At 32.7% G+C, this 15,234-nt stretch overlaps 1 protein-coding gene across 12 annotated transcripts in view; it reads right to left on the bottom strand.

Moving 5' to 3' along the window:
• Positions 1 to 15,234, bottom strand: part of LOC126868434 (inositol 1,4,5-trisphosphate receptor) — a 48,209-nt gene that overhangs the window by 1,821 nt on the left and 31,154 nt on the right. For 2 of the 12 annotated variants that reach the window (XM_050623842.1, XM_050623843.1), the window contains exons 10-47: positions 14,968 to 15,114; positions 14,584 to 14,885; positions 14,399 to 14,513; positions 14,135 to 14,310; positions 13,901 to 14,056; positions 13,659 to 13,809; positions 13,427 to 13,574; positions 13,075 to 13,101; positions 12,401 to 12,740; positions 12,165 to 12,330; positions 11,862 to 12,081; positions 11,135 to 11,673; positions 10,929 to 11,044; positions 10,714 to 10,849; positions 10,379 to 10,636; positions 9,064 to 9,141; positions 8,126 to 8,246; positions 7,889 to 8,031; positions 7,748 to 7,783; positions 7,349 to 7,536; positions 7,109 to 7,220; positions 6,105 to 6,218; positions 4,483 to 4,600; positions 4,170 to 4,402; positions 3,872 to 4,013; positions 3,506 to 3,804; positions 2,742 to 3,251; positions 2,498 to 2,647; positions 2,230 to 2,422; positions 2,019 to 2,141; positions 1,761 to 1,933; positions 1,521 to 1,685; positions 1,264 to 1,444; positions 1,093 to 1,185; positions 789 to 946; positions 541 to 706; positions 267 to 427; positions 36 to 197 (exon numbers count right to left, since the gene is read on the bottom strand). In XM_050623842.1, the coding sequence (XP_050479799.1) occupies positions 36 to 197; positions 267 to 427; positions 541 to 706; positions 789 to 946; positions 1,093 to 1,185; positions 1,264 to 1,444; positions 1,521 to 1,685; positions 1,761 to 1,933; positions 2,019 to 2,141; positions 2,230 to 2,422; positions 2,498 to 2,647; positions 2,742 to 3,251; positions 3,506 to 3,804; positions 3,872 to 4,013; positions 4,170 to 4,402; positions 4,483 to 4,600; positions 6,105 to 6,218; positions 7,109 to 7,220; positions 7,349 to 7,536; positions 7,748 to 7,783; positions 7,889 to 8,031; positions 8,126 to 8,246; positions 9,064 to 9,141; positions 10,379 to 10,636; positions 10,714 to 10,849; positions 10,929 to 11,044; positions 11,135 to 11,673; positions 11,862 to 12,081; positions 12,165 to 12,330; positions 12,401 to 12,740; positions 13,075 to 13,101; positions 13,427 to 13,574; positions 13,659 to 13,809; positions 13,901 to 14,056; positions 14,135 to 14,310; positions 14,399 to 14,513; positions 14,584 to 14,885; positions 14,968 to 15,114 (6,816 nt within the window). The remainder of the gene's footprint in view (positions 1 to 35; positions 198 to 266; positions 428 to 540; positions 707 to 788; positions 947 to 1,092; positions 1,186 to 1,263; positions 1,445 to 1,520; positions 1,686 to 1,760; positions 1,934 to 2,018; positions 2,142 to 2,229; positions 2,423 to 2,497; positions 2,648 to 2,741; positions 3,252 to 3,505; positions 3,805 to 3,871; positions 4,014 to 4,169; positions 4,403 to 4,482; positions 4,601 to 6,104; positions 6,219 to 7,108; positions 7,221 to 7,348; positions 7,537 to 7,747; positions 7,784 to 7,888; positions 8,032 to 8,125; positions 8,247 to 9,063; positions 9,142 to 10,378; positions 10,637 to 10,713; positions 10,850 to 10,928; positions 11,045 to 11,134; positions 11,674 to 11,861; positions 12,082 to 12,164; positions 12,331 to 12,400; positions 12,741 to 13,074; positions 13,102 to 13,426; positions 13,575 to 13,658; positions 13,810 to 13,900; positions 14,057 to 14,134; positions 14,311 to 14,398; positions 14,514 to 14,583; positions 14,886 to 14,967; positions 15,115 to 15,234) is intronic. The other 10 variants (XM_050623849.1, XM_050623845.1, XM_050623846.1 and 7 more) reach the window with 10 other exon arrangements.

Genomic DNA, 15,234 nt, shown 5'->3' with positions numbered 1-15,234 from the left:
CCAACTATTGGAAATAATTGTCAAACATAAATTACCTGATCGCGAAGCTCGGTAAGTTGTTGAGACAAGCATTTCACTAACTGTTGCGTGGATTCTAACTGAGATTGTAAACTTCTTAACTCTACTTGTTCCCCTTCGCCCTCGTCTGCTGCCAACGATTTGGCCCTTAATCTCGGGAACCAGTCAAGATTTCGATCCTGTAAAAAGTACACAGAGCTTAAAAGTTTAAGCATGTTTTAATTTTTTGAAGCTCTATGGACTATTACCTTCACCATCGCGTACACGTAAGACTCTGGCCCTGTGAACTCCGTAGGATCTTTCACCTTTACCAGAACAATGAAATAGAGGTAATGCCACATATTATGCTCGTGTTTCACGTGTTCTTCGAAGGAAACCGTTTTGTTATCGAAAGATGATCTGTTCAGTCCTGCGAATGAAATGTTACAAACAACAGCAATGTACGATAAATCGGTTAACAATATGTGCACGATACAATATATCATAAATGAAATGGCAATATAATTATATCAATAATCTTACCGCAAATAAAACAGGTATTCTTCAATATTAATTCCTTCTGCTGTTTTTCCGATCTGAGATCAGCAAACGTATCAATGATAACACCAAAAATAAGATTCAGAACGATAATTATGACAATGAAGAAGAACAGTAGATCGTATACGACTCTAGCAACGAACAAGGGCTCCTGCAACATTAACATGCATATTAATATAATTAACATGCATATGAATAATAGCGTTTCCCTCGGGTTTTGTTTCTATACTTACTGTACTAGATGGGGCCCGTAGAATATCTCCAATTCCTCCACCATTTCTTAAACCTTGATTCAAAGTTGTAACAATACACATAACAAGAGAATCGCATGCCCGTTCCTTTAGTTCTCCTCCAACGTTAATTACATCTGCCTGACTGTCTTCTTCGTTCACTGCACAAACATGAAGATGTTACTGTAATTTCGTACAATTATATTTCTTATAATAATATCATGCTAAAAAATATAATAATCTTATATTAATTATATCCAATATTATATTTCTATATAAACGGTATTCTATAGGAGAAGAAAAATACCATCGCGAATATATCGGGATACTGTCTCCGTTGCTTCGCATTTTTCATTATCAGCAATGTTACAAGTACCCGCCGCTGCATCCATATATGATGCTGCAATTAATAAACATACAAAATCAATACCTCTATTATTAAAAAGGCAATCATAAAGTATAATATTATAACACTCACACACAAGCTCCTCGTCGACTGTTACCAGAAAATCGTCCTTGAAAAACATAAAACCGATAATGGAGAACATATAAACTAGAATTAACGCCAATACAGCGGTAAGTATGATGGATCTTCCGTTCCTTGTAACAGATCTTATTACATTGAGCAACGTTTCTTCGCGATACACTACGTCAAAAAGCTAGAAAAAGATATGAAATTTAGTATGCGTTTGGTTTTAGTTTAAGCGCGATTTACTTTAGTGATGCAATACGTACTAAAACTGAGTAGAAAAATGGATGCATACAAATGCCGAGAACGCAAAATATAAGATACGACATATGATACAAAAGTTCAACGTTTGTCACTATTTGCTCTAGACTCTTTGTCAAAGTGCCCTGATTACCTATAATACTTATAAGATGTACAACTTTTAATACAACCTGAAACATACATCGATTACAGACAGTCACGTTATAAGAATAGATCTCATTTTAAGTACGTTGCTTTGAATTTACCGTAAGAAAGCCAAGTAACCATAATGTTGGTTCTGGTCCTATAGAAAAAATCAACCGTAATATCGTTGAAGCTACTAGCGTTCGTATACCGGATTCTCGAGGTAAGGTAATGACAATAACAGCTGACGAAAGCATCACCGCCCAGATAAGGGCAGATAAGTGTGAACTCAATTCTACAGTAAGCAAGAAAATAGATATTTAAATACGTTCGCTTAGCGCAAATCTGTCAATTAAAAAAAGAAAAGTATAAGAACTTACTAGGCACAGAATCTACAAATGGATAGAAGAAAGCTACGATAAGGTTTATGAGTACCGCACAGTTGAATAAAATATTACTCCAAAGTGACATGTAACTGCTCATCCAGAATAATACTGGTTGCCCTGAAAAATTATAAAAATATATGTAAATAGATTTCAACGAACAAGAGTAAATAACTACATTAACTATAGCAACGTTAAAACATCGTACCTCTAAGTTTCTTCTGCCATTTCATTTCGTTAAACATATCCTCGGTCCTTTCAAAGAAATCAGAAACCTTCGACCCTTGATCGTCGCGTTCTGTAGTATTTAATACTTTAATCTTCGTGTCCAAAGTAATGAGTTCACAAATCTCAGGAATTGGGAAGACAATTTGCTCCAGCGTTCTATCATGTCTAACGATCTAATGTAAATTACGAGTTTTTGAAAGATACGTAAGCAGTAAATTATTATGTACGTACAAATGTAACTGTTGTACCTCAATCTGGGCTGTATGACTCGCATAATATTGCAATGCCTTATTAATTTTCGGATCTGCATTATTCTGTTCAGATGGTTTCAACATCGATGATAATTCTTTATTATGCTGTGCTAATTGATGACACAAGATATAAATATTATGCCCGACCTAAAAGAACAATTAATTACCAATAATTATATTATATCCTTGTTAACTATTCTTAAAGGAGAAATAAGATTTTATTTATCTGTAAGATCGTTACCTCTTTGGGTGATACTCCTTCTTCGCCATCTATAGAAGAATCATCCACGTCGCCATCATCGTCCAAAGATTCTTGGTGGAATGCACGGCATGCGACATCAACTAATTGTTTTGGATTCATATTATACAGAATCCTTTCCGCATTCTCGCTATCTCCTCTACTTTCCATTATAGCAAGCAACAATTTGCTAGCGTTATTTTTTAACTCTAACACCAGGTCCATTCTAGTTTTTCCCAAAGGATTAATATCGTTCAATATCAAGGCTGTTATTATATCTAATCCGTTAGACTCGTGTGTTGCAATACAGTTCTGATTATCGTGACACGGTCCCTGGCAGTACTCTGTCAGTGTTTCCAATGTCTGATTGATTAACGCAACATTTTGTTCATTTATATACAGCCCTAACAATCCTAATCCGCCAGTCGTTGAACCACAGATACAGTCTAAGAACATGAGCGTTTCGGATACCAGATTGAAATTCGTCTTGTTATTTTGATTACGTAAGAAATTCTATAAAAACATAGAAATATTTTCAATGTAGTAAATATTATCATTAGATTGTGGATATTTATGCAAATTCACGCGTCTACAAACGCTATGAAAAAATGGAATTTAGCGCAAAGATTTAAATCTTTTTCATCTACTAAATTTTATAATGAATATTATACTTTGAAACTATATTTACAATCGTGCATAAACATCCGCAGTCGAGGCATAATATTAAAGAAAATATTTTTAATATCCCCGAAAGTCAAGAGAATTACCTGTAAGTCACGATTGTGATTTTCACACAACAATTGCAAAAAACGTAAAATTGGCTGCATTACTAAAACTTTCGCACTCAATTGCCCTTCGTCTCTCTCGTTACCAGTTGTTCCCGTACGATGCCTTTCTAATTTTTCTGCTATCATATCTTCCAACGCACTTCCCAGAGCTGCGTTGTTCGTTGGATCTTCGCCGGAAGCAAGATTACGCACATTCGCGTACGCTTGTACGGTAGAGGATGCAGCTTGATTTAATTCTTCTCGTAGCTCGTCTGTTATTACTATCCCATTGGGTTTCCCTGTACGAAGAAGCGATCAATGTTAAAAGATATAAATGAAAGTTATTGGAATATCGTTTTACTATACCTGATGTACGCTTCTTTGATATCTTTTCTATTTCTTTGCTCTGTTCCTTGTCTTCGTGGGCTTTCGCTGCTATATCAGAAGTGTTCACTGTAACCGTGGATTTTATTTCTTGCTGAGCGTCTTTCATTTTATCGTAAAACACCTGCAGAAATTACATCCTTTATTTTAAACTATATCTCTATTTTTAAGCAAGTTAATTTATCTAACACTGAAGTAGGTAGATTATATTTTTTATTTTTATCTAATTTAGTCGTTTATCAATAATGTTTTAAAAAGAATTAGCTTATCAGTAATATACCTTGAAAAAGGATTGACTCAAGTCACCACCCATTAGTTTATTGAACACACTTTTCTGTATAATAGGATTTCCTCCTTCCAACAACGCGATGCCAAGTTCTATAGCTTCCACAAATATACTCGGAGAGTGGACGCTTTTAATCACCAGCTCCACTACCAAATCTGAGGCACCTTCACGATCGAGATGACTTTGAATCTCGTGCAACGTGCGTCCTGCCCGACTCAGTAGTTTAGCTATAGAAAACAAAATACTTAAAATAAGTTGTTCCTTATCTTTGTGGCGAAAAATTAGTTTTCCAAAATTTTCTTTATACCCCCTGGTCCATGTGTAATTGGAGCAGTATGCGATACTCCAATTTCCACGTTTTCCGGTTTCTGTATAAAGGACTTTCCAAAGTAACGAACCAGGAGATTGTTCCGCAGTACATCTCCCTGAGAAAAAGGAAAGGGGAAACACGTTGGTGTGATAAAACAAATTTGAATCAATTGAGATGTACCAATACATCGTGCATAATAATTAAAAAAAAAAATTGAATATATTTTAAAGGGACACCGGTGCATTGTTTGTTATATATTATAAAAATATCAATAATAATATTGATTTAATACCAAAAATAATTAAATCGATGTGTATATACATTAGTTGTGCTTCAGAGTAAAAAAGATACTTGCACAGTTCTCGGTATTTTCATAAATATCCTATATAATTAACTTTACACATAGTTTGTAATGTTTAAAAAGATGCAAAAAAAGACATTGTTGTATATTTTGGAAAATGTACAGTAGAAAAAAATTTGTTTGGAACCAGATCTTTTTAGGGCAAATACACGATGAATCAAGTAGGTATCATACATAAAGTTTATAAGTCGTACATTCAAACATGTTTAGTATATGAAACATATATATGAGGAGATATAGCAAAGAGAATTAAATGCTTTACATACAGTATATGTAGATGTACTATATGTATATATGTATATACTCTTGGAATTTCTAGCATTATTATTAATTATTCGATAATTCTATATTTAAAATACAATCTGATTTCTACGTTCTACGTTGCTGCTCTCATGCTATCAATTATATGTATGGCTTACATTAAAAATAGTAAAAAGATCTATGGACGTATTGGTACACCCTATTTGTAGTAAAAGTGTATGTACATATACTGTACTTTCTTATTTCTAAACTCTATGCCCATACTGAATTGTACTTGGAAAGATATTTTACACTACGTAATAATAATACTCTGGAGACTTGAAATCTAGAAATTTTGATTCACGATAAGTTGAAATCATTCAACTTATTTAAAACATCTATCTGCTTATCAATCCAATTACTTATGTTCAAGTAAATCGACATAGTCACAATGTACAATACCTCCTATCGTAAATCATAATTATTTGTCATACACGAGATCACATACCTACGCTATGATGATTATATTTTATGTATGAACAGAAGAAATAAATTAATACTAGAGTAGAAAATGGAATAGAAAATGAATCAAAGTGTATAATGTAGTAAAATTAATCAAGCACATGCACATAAGGTTACCTACACAACGTACATCGTATTTTGTACTTAAGCAAATTGAATTATGTATCACGTAGCTTGTTAGCAAGCAGCTACTAAATATCATATAAATAGTTGTGGTCTTAATATTAAAGATACATCAGCAGATTAGATTTCTTGTTTATCAGCGAGATGCCCTATGCGTGTATATACGTATATGATAATTTATAAGAAAGGCAAAAAAAAAAAAAAATAGTAGAAGAGAAAGTATTCAATATCAAAAATTGTATAAATATATAGATAATAAATAACGATAGAGTGATGGTGAGATAAAATTCTCATTAGTATAAATCAAATTCATGTTGCCAATTTATATACGTTGTGCCCACAAATTACCGTTGTTATCTACTTTAATTTTTACCCGCTCTTCCTGAGTCATATGACGAGTCTCAGACTCATCGACAGAGTCTGTTCCTCGGCCTTCTTGTGACTCGGCCTTCTGCTCTGTTTCTTCTTCTTCCATGACACCCTCGCTCTTCGTTTGCAGCATGAAAACATCTTTACCTACATATCTATTCTACGAAACCTACTCACCCGAACACTGTTTAATTTTAAATTTGTATAATATATTCACGAAGCTTATTGTGTATTTCTATCTCATTCGCATATATTTTTCTTCTCCTTATTTTTAATATATGTATATATTGCCAACTAAAAAACTGTCGATCGTGTATATATGCTGATCATCTAAAATGTGCCGTGAACATATGGGCATTTAGCTTTTCGGCAAACATGTAAAGAACGAGTGGATATGGAGACACAAATCTTCGTAAATTTAGGTTCAACTAGAACTTAGAGAACGGTAACATGTTAAATCGGTCGAGGTGCGGTGCTAATTAACGGTAGCAAATCCCAATTAAAAGTGGCATGCTCCAAAACAGTATTCTTAAAATCTTCCCCCTGTCGCAACGTATATCGATGGAGCATTAATATTATTTTAATAAAATAAGCGATTCACAAATGAATTATCTTCATCGATAGCTATACCTATACTCTGTACTTGTACTTCGACATACAGTCTTTACTGCTATATCGCGCGCCAAAAGATCATCTACCAAATTTGCGCATGCATTTTACTCGCTGCGTCTGTAAGCTCCAATAAAGAAAAAAAGATTTGCTGAAATTATCGCATATATCTAAAGTATAACATCGATCGCTAATTACATTCCAAAATATCGATTATTGGAATTACCAAGCTAGCTAGCATACGTAAAGCATGCCTGAAGGATTTGTTACCGCTAATTAATGTCAATAACGTTTTGTCGGAAACAACTGAATGCCCTTTTCCATAATATGTGACTCTTTTTCCGTATAGTAGATACGATTCTTGTAATTGCATGCAGAATGTAATATTATAAAACTCACCTTCTCGCCGTATTCAGGGTCAATGGCCATCATTTCCCTGAGAGTCCTCAACACCTTTACACATAATTTTTCTTCCTTTTCTTCGAGTAGCTTTTCCGTATGTTTGATTAATCTGAAGGGTAGAAAAACGATCAAGGATTATTATCGATGATTTACATTACAATATATCGAAACGATACTTCAATATAGGTAAGATAATGGATTAGACAAAGCTTGCGATGGTATAAAGCGATAATTTACCTTTTGATGAAGCCACCATTCTCGCAACGTTTTCTAGCGTCACTCGCTGCTGGGAACAGTAATTCTGGCCGATAGAGTATATCCACTAACAAAGATAATTCAGACTGAACTAGTGGTTTCAATTGTTCTTCCAATAACGATACTATGTCTTGTAAACCTTCTATGATACTTCGATCCAAACGCATTAGCTAAATAAAAATACATCATTCCGTAATAATTACATAGTACACATAAATATTTCGTTTCTATGATGCATTTACTCCTGTTATTCTATCTTATGTATAATATTCGTCCGTAATTTTATGCTACTTACAAACTAATATTAACTAATATGCTACGCTAGAGCACTATAGGTGTAGTAAGCTAATACACTATCAGGATTTTATGAGTGACTTTTACCTGATCTTTACTATCTTCCTCACAAATTAAGTCACTCTACATATCCAAAGATCACATCAATTATAAATCGATTACGAAAGGTTTAACGTTTATTAGAGAAATTAGTCAAACATAAAGTAATTGTTTTTTGACAAAAATTACCTGACTTTGTGTACGTTCTATCTTTGGTTGTTTCGCAGCTTGAAGCCATTTACTTGTTTGTCTACTAAGCATCGCTGCCTTATTGAACATGGAAGCAACTTGGCTCTCCAAATCTGTTGGAATGGCTATGCCTCTTCCTTTAGCTGATAATTTAAATAAATTGTATCTTTTGTTTTATAAAATGGATACAAAGAAAAATTGTAAATGCAATATTAAGAGCAATCTAAATAAGCTTACCTACGTCTGATAATGTTCTTATACAATTTTCGACATTAAATCTTTGACCAGCATTTAGCCACCCACACTGTGAGACTTTAAAAGCCGCATGAAGTAATTGAACGAATATAGGTTGTCGTGTCTGTTTTAAAAAAGAAGTGTTTAATGCCTTTTAACATTGTCAACATTTTTATAAATGTATATATATATATATATATATATATATATATATATAGTTATATATAAAAGGAATATATATATTATTAAAATTTTTGTTACAATTTATATCTAAATAAAATCTTAATATGTAAAGCATCTTTCATTGAAAATTCAAATTTAGACAGCAAAGATGCATTCGTTATAAATTCGTGATATAATAAAATTACTATTATTATTTGAATTGTTTTTCGTACGTAATATAACACACTCATTGCCAAGCTCCAATAGAGAAAAAGTTCCATATAATGTATTAAACCACAGATTCATGCTGCGTGAAGTGCAAAAGAATAGATACAGAAGAGTACTCCAAATAAAATAAATAATTTGTGGCTAGTACTTATTGTTAGAAGAACAGATACAGCAAGCTTGTTCGTCGAAGACAGTGAATGTGTTAGTACAATTGTCCAGAGATATATATTAAAGTTTCTATTTACAACATTTAAATTTAGAAATTTGAAAACCATCGTGACATCGATGAAGCACATATCTGTACTTATATTTTTCAAATTCCCTTAATACGTGCTGTTATTCGTTTACAAAGAGATACGCCTATTTACAACAAAAGTGTTTATGAATGATAAAACTTCTCAGATTAATTTATACTATTCAATGAATTATATATATGTAGTGAAAAATGATTTTCTTCGTTTTAAATCTCAACAGTATCCATATTAGTATTGCAAGTGTATTTACAATTGCTCATAAATTGAGTGAGCGTTTCTTTCAATTTTGGTACTCACATAGCCAGTAACATTAGTATCAGTAATCCGGTCACTTTCCTTGATGCTCCAATAAAGTCTAGCCTCGTGGAGATGTTTCTATTAGTAAATCAACCCACCACCATATAGACCCAGCACCCAGACCCAGTAAACCAATGTTGATGAGTCAAAGAAGGCCAGGTGTTGCATGCCAAAAACACAGAACATGCCGCTGATGCAATCACCAGTTACCAAGCACACATCAAAAAATATATTAACGCTGTAGTTATCGACTTATATTACTCTGGCTTACCAGTATAGGCAAACAAGTATACCAAAAAAAAAACAAAATATATATATACCATGGAGCGTTAAATAAAACAAATTAAATTATATAAATAAATACTAATGCTTCCATAAGTTTGTGATATGTACTTGGCTTTTCTAAATAAACCTAAAATTAATGTGTTTGTCATGCAAAGCAAGAAATTATCAGATAAATTAAGTGACAGAATAACTGCACAGGCTTTTGCTCATAATTATTTCATATGTTAAGATTATGTTATTTGTAGATATACTATATGCCTGTATATTTCATTACGCTTATACTTTAAATATGTATTCGAAAATTCAATTTTCTTAGAGATATTTTTACATGATACCACTATATACTTTTAATTTACTATGATACAATATAACTTTTAAGTTCAAGTTATTACATTAGTTCTAGCAGCCTATATCTTTTTCGAAAAATTACCTCCATTATGACGTACTGCAGTTAAGTAATGAAACATAATAAATATTAAATGTAAAGTATCTAAGTATATAGCGAATTAATTATATAAACCATACTTATATATAAATACAATCGAAATATTAGAAAGTAATAATATTTTATCAATTTAATACAAATATAATATCTCATTGTGCAAATAGTCGAAAGAATCAAAATATTGGCTGTACAATCTGAAATGTAATATAAATGGATATAATCACAGATAAATCTTTTTTACGTAAGAGAATGATAAAACATAACATAGAATAAAAGAAATGCTTTTGTGCTGTTATTAAAATGATATAGACACATGTGGTAAGAAATAATGTGTTTTTGCTTGTTAATTCCTTATATCCGAATAAATTATTGTGCTTAACAGATTGAAGTGCCATTAAATAAATACCAATATTAGTTAGGAAATTCGTGTGAAAAGTTTTGTAAATAACAAAGATGAATAATTCCTTTCAATTTAACACTTAAGCCAATTAGATTTCGTTAAAATTGTATTTATAGACACAGTACCGAGAAATAACGAAAACCAGAAAGTTCATTTAAAATTATTGAAATAGACGAATACAATACCTGTACTGTAGTACTTTGATCTGAAAATGGACTGCTAAAGAACGTTGTAATGATATTCATTAGGCAACCTGTCACATAATTTTCCAGAGCTGTGTCAGCGTGTTCACGATCGTGTGTGGCTGTTGCTATAATTCCCATGTCTACAATGAAAGACTTTTCGAACAACGACCACATATGATTTGACGTGTAAATTTCTTTCATTTCGACTTCCGTGTCAATGTAACAATGATTCAGGAAATTAATATATGCTTCCTTTACCTATAAATAAACGTTAAAACAATTACCTGTAATTTTGCAAATACAATTTCTCCAGAAATAATTATGAATAAACTTACTTCAGGTATGCAATCTGAATGCGACACCATAACAACGATATCGTCTAGTGGTAAAAGACTGTGACATTTAATTTCCGTATTAACATTTTTACCCATTGTACAGCAAGCTAATAATTTAACCAATTCTACGTGGTATCTAAAATATATACATATATATATTAATATAAGATATAACACATAGTTTACTACCTTATTATATTTCTTAAATGAATTACTTGAGTGGACTACTTTCGTCCATCCGATGTCGTTCAGATCGCATCATTTCCACAAAATGATTGAAAGAAGCTCGATCGTTATAAAAAACCAAAACGTCCTCGCCTGCTTGAACCAACTACGACGAAAAGCGCAATTAATTCGTATATTTTTCAAAAATCTAAGTTTAAAGATTTAAGATTTACTCGCCAATACGAGTACCACTTACTTCTTGCATTACCATTTCCTGGCATTTCCTAATAAATTGATTCTCAGCTTTTACTATCGTTTGAAGAAATTTCAAATATTGTACATGTTTCCCATGAGTTTCTATGCAATGCACAAAATGCTGTATCACCTTGGCATTTACTTCATTGCACAAAGTCGAATTGTCTTGAAAAATGCTACATACTGTTTGAGCTTCGCGTATACCAGGATTTAAAAACAAATCCAATTGCTTATGTAAAAGAACTTGATTCTGTTGATTTCCTAAGCAAAAGTTCTGTAGAAAATCGTGCGCCAGTCGCATCAACTCGTTCATTCTGACGTCTTCCTTCGCGTCAAACGGAACTTGCAACAAGTCTAGGACGACCGTATGTACTCCGACGTTGCGTAAAAGTCTTTGCTCGTGTTTTCGTGGTTTTATTTGACCACCTATCGTTTGAATGCATAACTTGTTCATTCGAATTAGGATCTGTTGTATCTTTTTATATTCCTCCGCTTGGTCTGCGTGCAATGGCGGACCAATGTCTAAATCTATCGCAGATCCTACAATTATAAATAATTTCTACGTTAGAAAGAATATTATATTTTATTCCTATATTTCTATACATATTTCTATATTCTTTTTCCAATATCTTTTTCTATATTTCTACATTCCTATACTCTTATACGCCATATCCTATATTATTTCTTTACTTTTTTAATGACTCCATATGTAAGATTATCAGGAATACCTTTTTTATCCGATGTAGACAATTGAGGCGGAGCTTTTCGAGGAGTAGCTCCATCATCTTCTTCCTCTTTACTCTTCTTCTTTTTATTACCATGTTCCTCCGATGCTTTAGATTTGTAAACCCAAAGTTCCGATTTCTCAACCGACTGTCGTAAAACATCTAAGTCGGATTTTATTTGTTTATAGGATTCAACGTCGCTATCGGAAACCAAAAGTTGCACCTATTCGCAATAATTTAATAAATCTTTCTTGTTTCTTTTCTCCGCCTGTTAATGATTCTATCGTAATTTCACGCATAACGTACTTGTTTAAATGCTTGTAAAACTTCTTGTCTTTGGCTAAAGTGTCTGAAAAGCAAATGTAACGCTCCGGAAACTAACGGTGGATAATCGTGCATAGCCAAATGTAACAAAACACGTAGAAATGTTCGGCCACCTTGGCCATCTAGATCCAACGCCACACATTCCTCGCTAAATAGAATAATTTATGAAATATCCTAATATGTAGTGAAAGAACTGAAAAACATAGATGATAAATTACCTGCTACCAAATATACCCTCTGCTTGTGTGCCTATTAATTCTAAATCGATAGTTTTCTGACCAAGACTCAAGTCACCGGAAGCTCTTTCAGTTTCATCAAACTCTTGCTTGAAGATGCTCAGCAAACAAGAAATCCTGTAGTCCAATCGAACATCGAGTATGAATTGTAATATTTCGATTATTTTCAGCTTCGTGTCCATTACTAGAGGATATTCTTTTTTCAAAAGTGGTTTTGGTCTAGGAGATGAACTGCCTGCCAATACTTGGCCAGCTGGACCCAGTGTTAAGCTCGTCATTACTGCGCCCATGTCTCCAATACATCTCAATACTCCACCTTCCGCTAACAAATGTTACAAGCAATTTTAAACCTGTTCTTAATTCATTAAATATATAATTTTTTAATTACTTCTACATGAATTTGCAAAGAAATTATTTCAAGCGAGGTATTAGAGATTAAATATAGCAAATAGTTACGTTATCAGAATCATAATTATCATTAATAAAAATATTTATGTTTACGAATACAGAACGACGAAAATGGAAAACATCAAAGGAAATTGCTGGGCAAAACAAGCAACGAAGGTTATAGAGCAACATGCATGAACGAAAAATTGTATTAAAAAAATTGAATCGTAACTATTTCAAGTCGTCATTAAATCACAATTATATATTACCTATGTCCTTAGAATCCACAGAATCAGCTGTTTTCAACATTGGTTAGTTAATTATATATGACATATATTAGAATTTGTGCATGTTCAGTATATGTATTTGTTTAATATAATATTTTTTTTAGTTTATGTCAAAGCATATAAATACTGGAGGATTGAAATAAATAAAAATATGAATTATTTATTTTGCACTAGACATTTACATAGTGTCAATGGAAGAGATACAGTGGTTGGTTCTATGGTGTACAAAAAGGACACAATTATCGGGAAGTAATAATACTGTACAAGGAGCGTTATGTTCAAGCGTTGTTAATTGTGAGTAGGGTAAATAAAAAATAATTTTTTAAACACTTACAATCAATGTCACCAGTCGGAATTTTTCCATCAGCTACATCGTTTTCTGAGATACAGTCCAAAATACTGAGCAACGTTTTCGTTAATCTCAAAAGATCGCTGAAGCTGTAGAAACCGAAATAAATTAAATCGCGTGCCAATTTGACGACCTAAAACATTATTAAAGTAACATTAAACGATAATGATTATTTGGCGAATAAAATATGCTCAATATATTCTTTCAAATGTCTTACTTCGAACGTAAGTTTATTCTGTTCTTGATCCGCAAAAGACCACATCTTTGCCACAACATTACACAAATAATCTTCCACAAACATTATAGTTGCGCTAAACTTGGCGCGCACGCCTTCCTTATTTTGATCCCGCATCCTGTTTGCATCGTAACTAAAAGCAGACAATACATTTCATAAATGTTTCAAAATATTATACATTCGCATATTACGTATGCACATAATTCTGCATTCTATTCACGTACTCATTAATGCTCATTTTCGAAGGAATTTCAGACCAAAGTCGGGCGTATTTAACTGGTGTCACTTGCTCTTGCGGATCTCTGTCAACGTGAAGATGTAACATAAGTCGACAAAATGAGGCGCGTAATTCATATGGCACCGTTTCGTCCTCCATACACCTGAATATTTCATTGAAACGTATTTTATATCCGATAATAAATTAAATAGTAATCACAAAATATTTTATCTGTACTTACTTGAGTATAAGACCGATGTCCAAATGTGGTGATAAGTTATTTAACGCCAAATACTGTCTATTTAGACACATATTGCTGAAGAGATTTAATTGATGTCTATAATAGTCTAATATGGCTGCGTCTTGAACGTTGCCTATCTTTGCTGCTCTTGATAACTCGTTTAAAGACATTGTCTTCTGTATAGATTATTAAACGTTTTAAATATTTTAAATAGACTTTATATCTATATAAAAATAAATATACAACTTATGTAACGATACTAACCATCCCATTATTCCATACAAGAAAAACTTCATACTCTTCCATCACAGTTATTCGTGGTTCATCATTCTCCTGTTTCTCGTCTAACTCTTCGACTTCAACCTGAGTTTTCGTCATCCTGAAGAAATTTATTATATGAAATCGATATAGATGAAATCACGGCTGTTAATGAACGAAGTCTACCTTACCTAGTTTCTAACAATATATCTTTATTCTTTTCGCTTAGTACGCTTTTACAAATTAATTCTTGTGTTACGGCAATCGCTTTTCTGTTAGAAATACATAAATCTGATAAATAATCTAGGAATCTGGACTCCCAATTGTGCATATTTTTTCTCACAAGTCCCACGAAAGTTTCAATTTCCGCTGCCGTGATATGCTTTTCTAATAATTTCCTATTATTGTGTAACAATGCGGTGATAGTATCTTCCGCCAAAATATCGTACCCAATTTGCTTTTGCATGAAAGCAAAGTGTTTCGCGATATATTCCTGCGTTATGAGGTACATTAATTAGTGTATCTCGAATAGACACGCATAATTAAACGTGAGATCACATCTAAATATATTATACCTGGTTTTTCCGATAATCTTGTTGAGATAATCTAAGTATTCGGTAACATAAACGAAACATATATTTGTACGGCGCGTGTCGTGGATCATTCAATTCTTCTATTCTAAGAAATGGTCCCTCACCTTCCGCAGACTCTAAGAATGGAGCCTACAAATAAAACTTTAGAAGAGTTACGCGTCCAAGAATTATAATATTCATACTATCTTCCTTCGTTAAAATGTCCTATCTAACATCTCGGAAGCGAAGAAAATTGAAGTTTTATCGTTT

The sequence above is a fragment of the Bombus huntii genome, chromosome 8, assembly GCF_024542735.1.
Source record: "Bombus huntii isolate Logan2020A chromosome 8, iyBomHunt1.1, whole genome shotgun sequence".
Lineage (NCBI taxonomy): Eukaryota > Metazoa > Arthropoda > Insecta > Hymenoptera > Apidae > Bombus > Bombus huntii.
The sequence above is the reverse complement of the archived record's forward strand: the minus strand, read 5'-3'. Positions and strand labels throughout refer to the sequence as shown.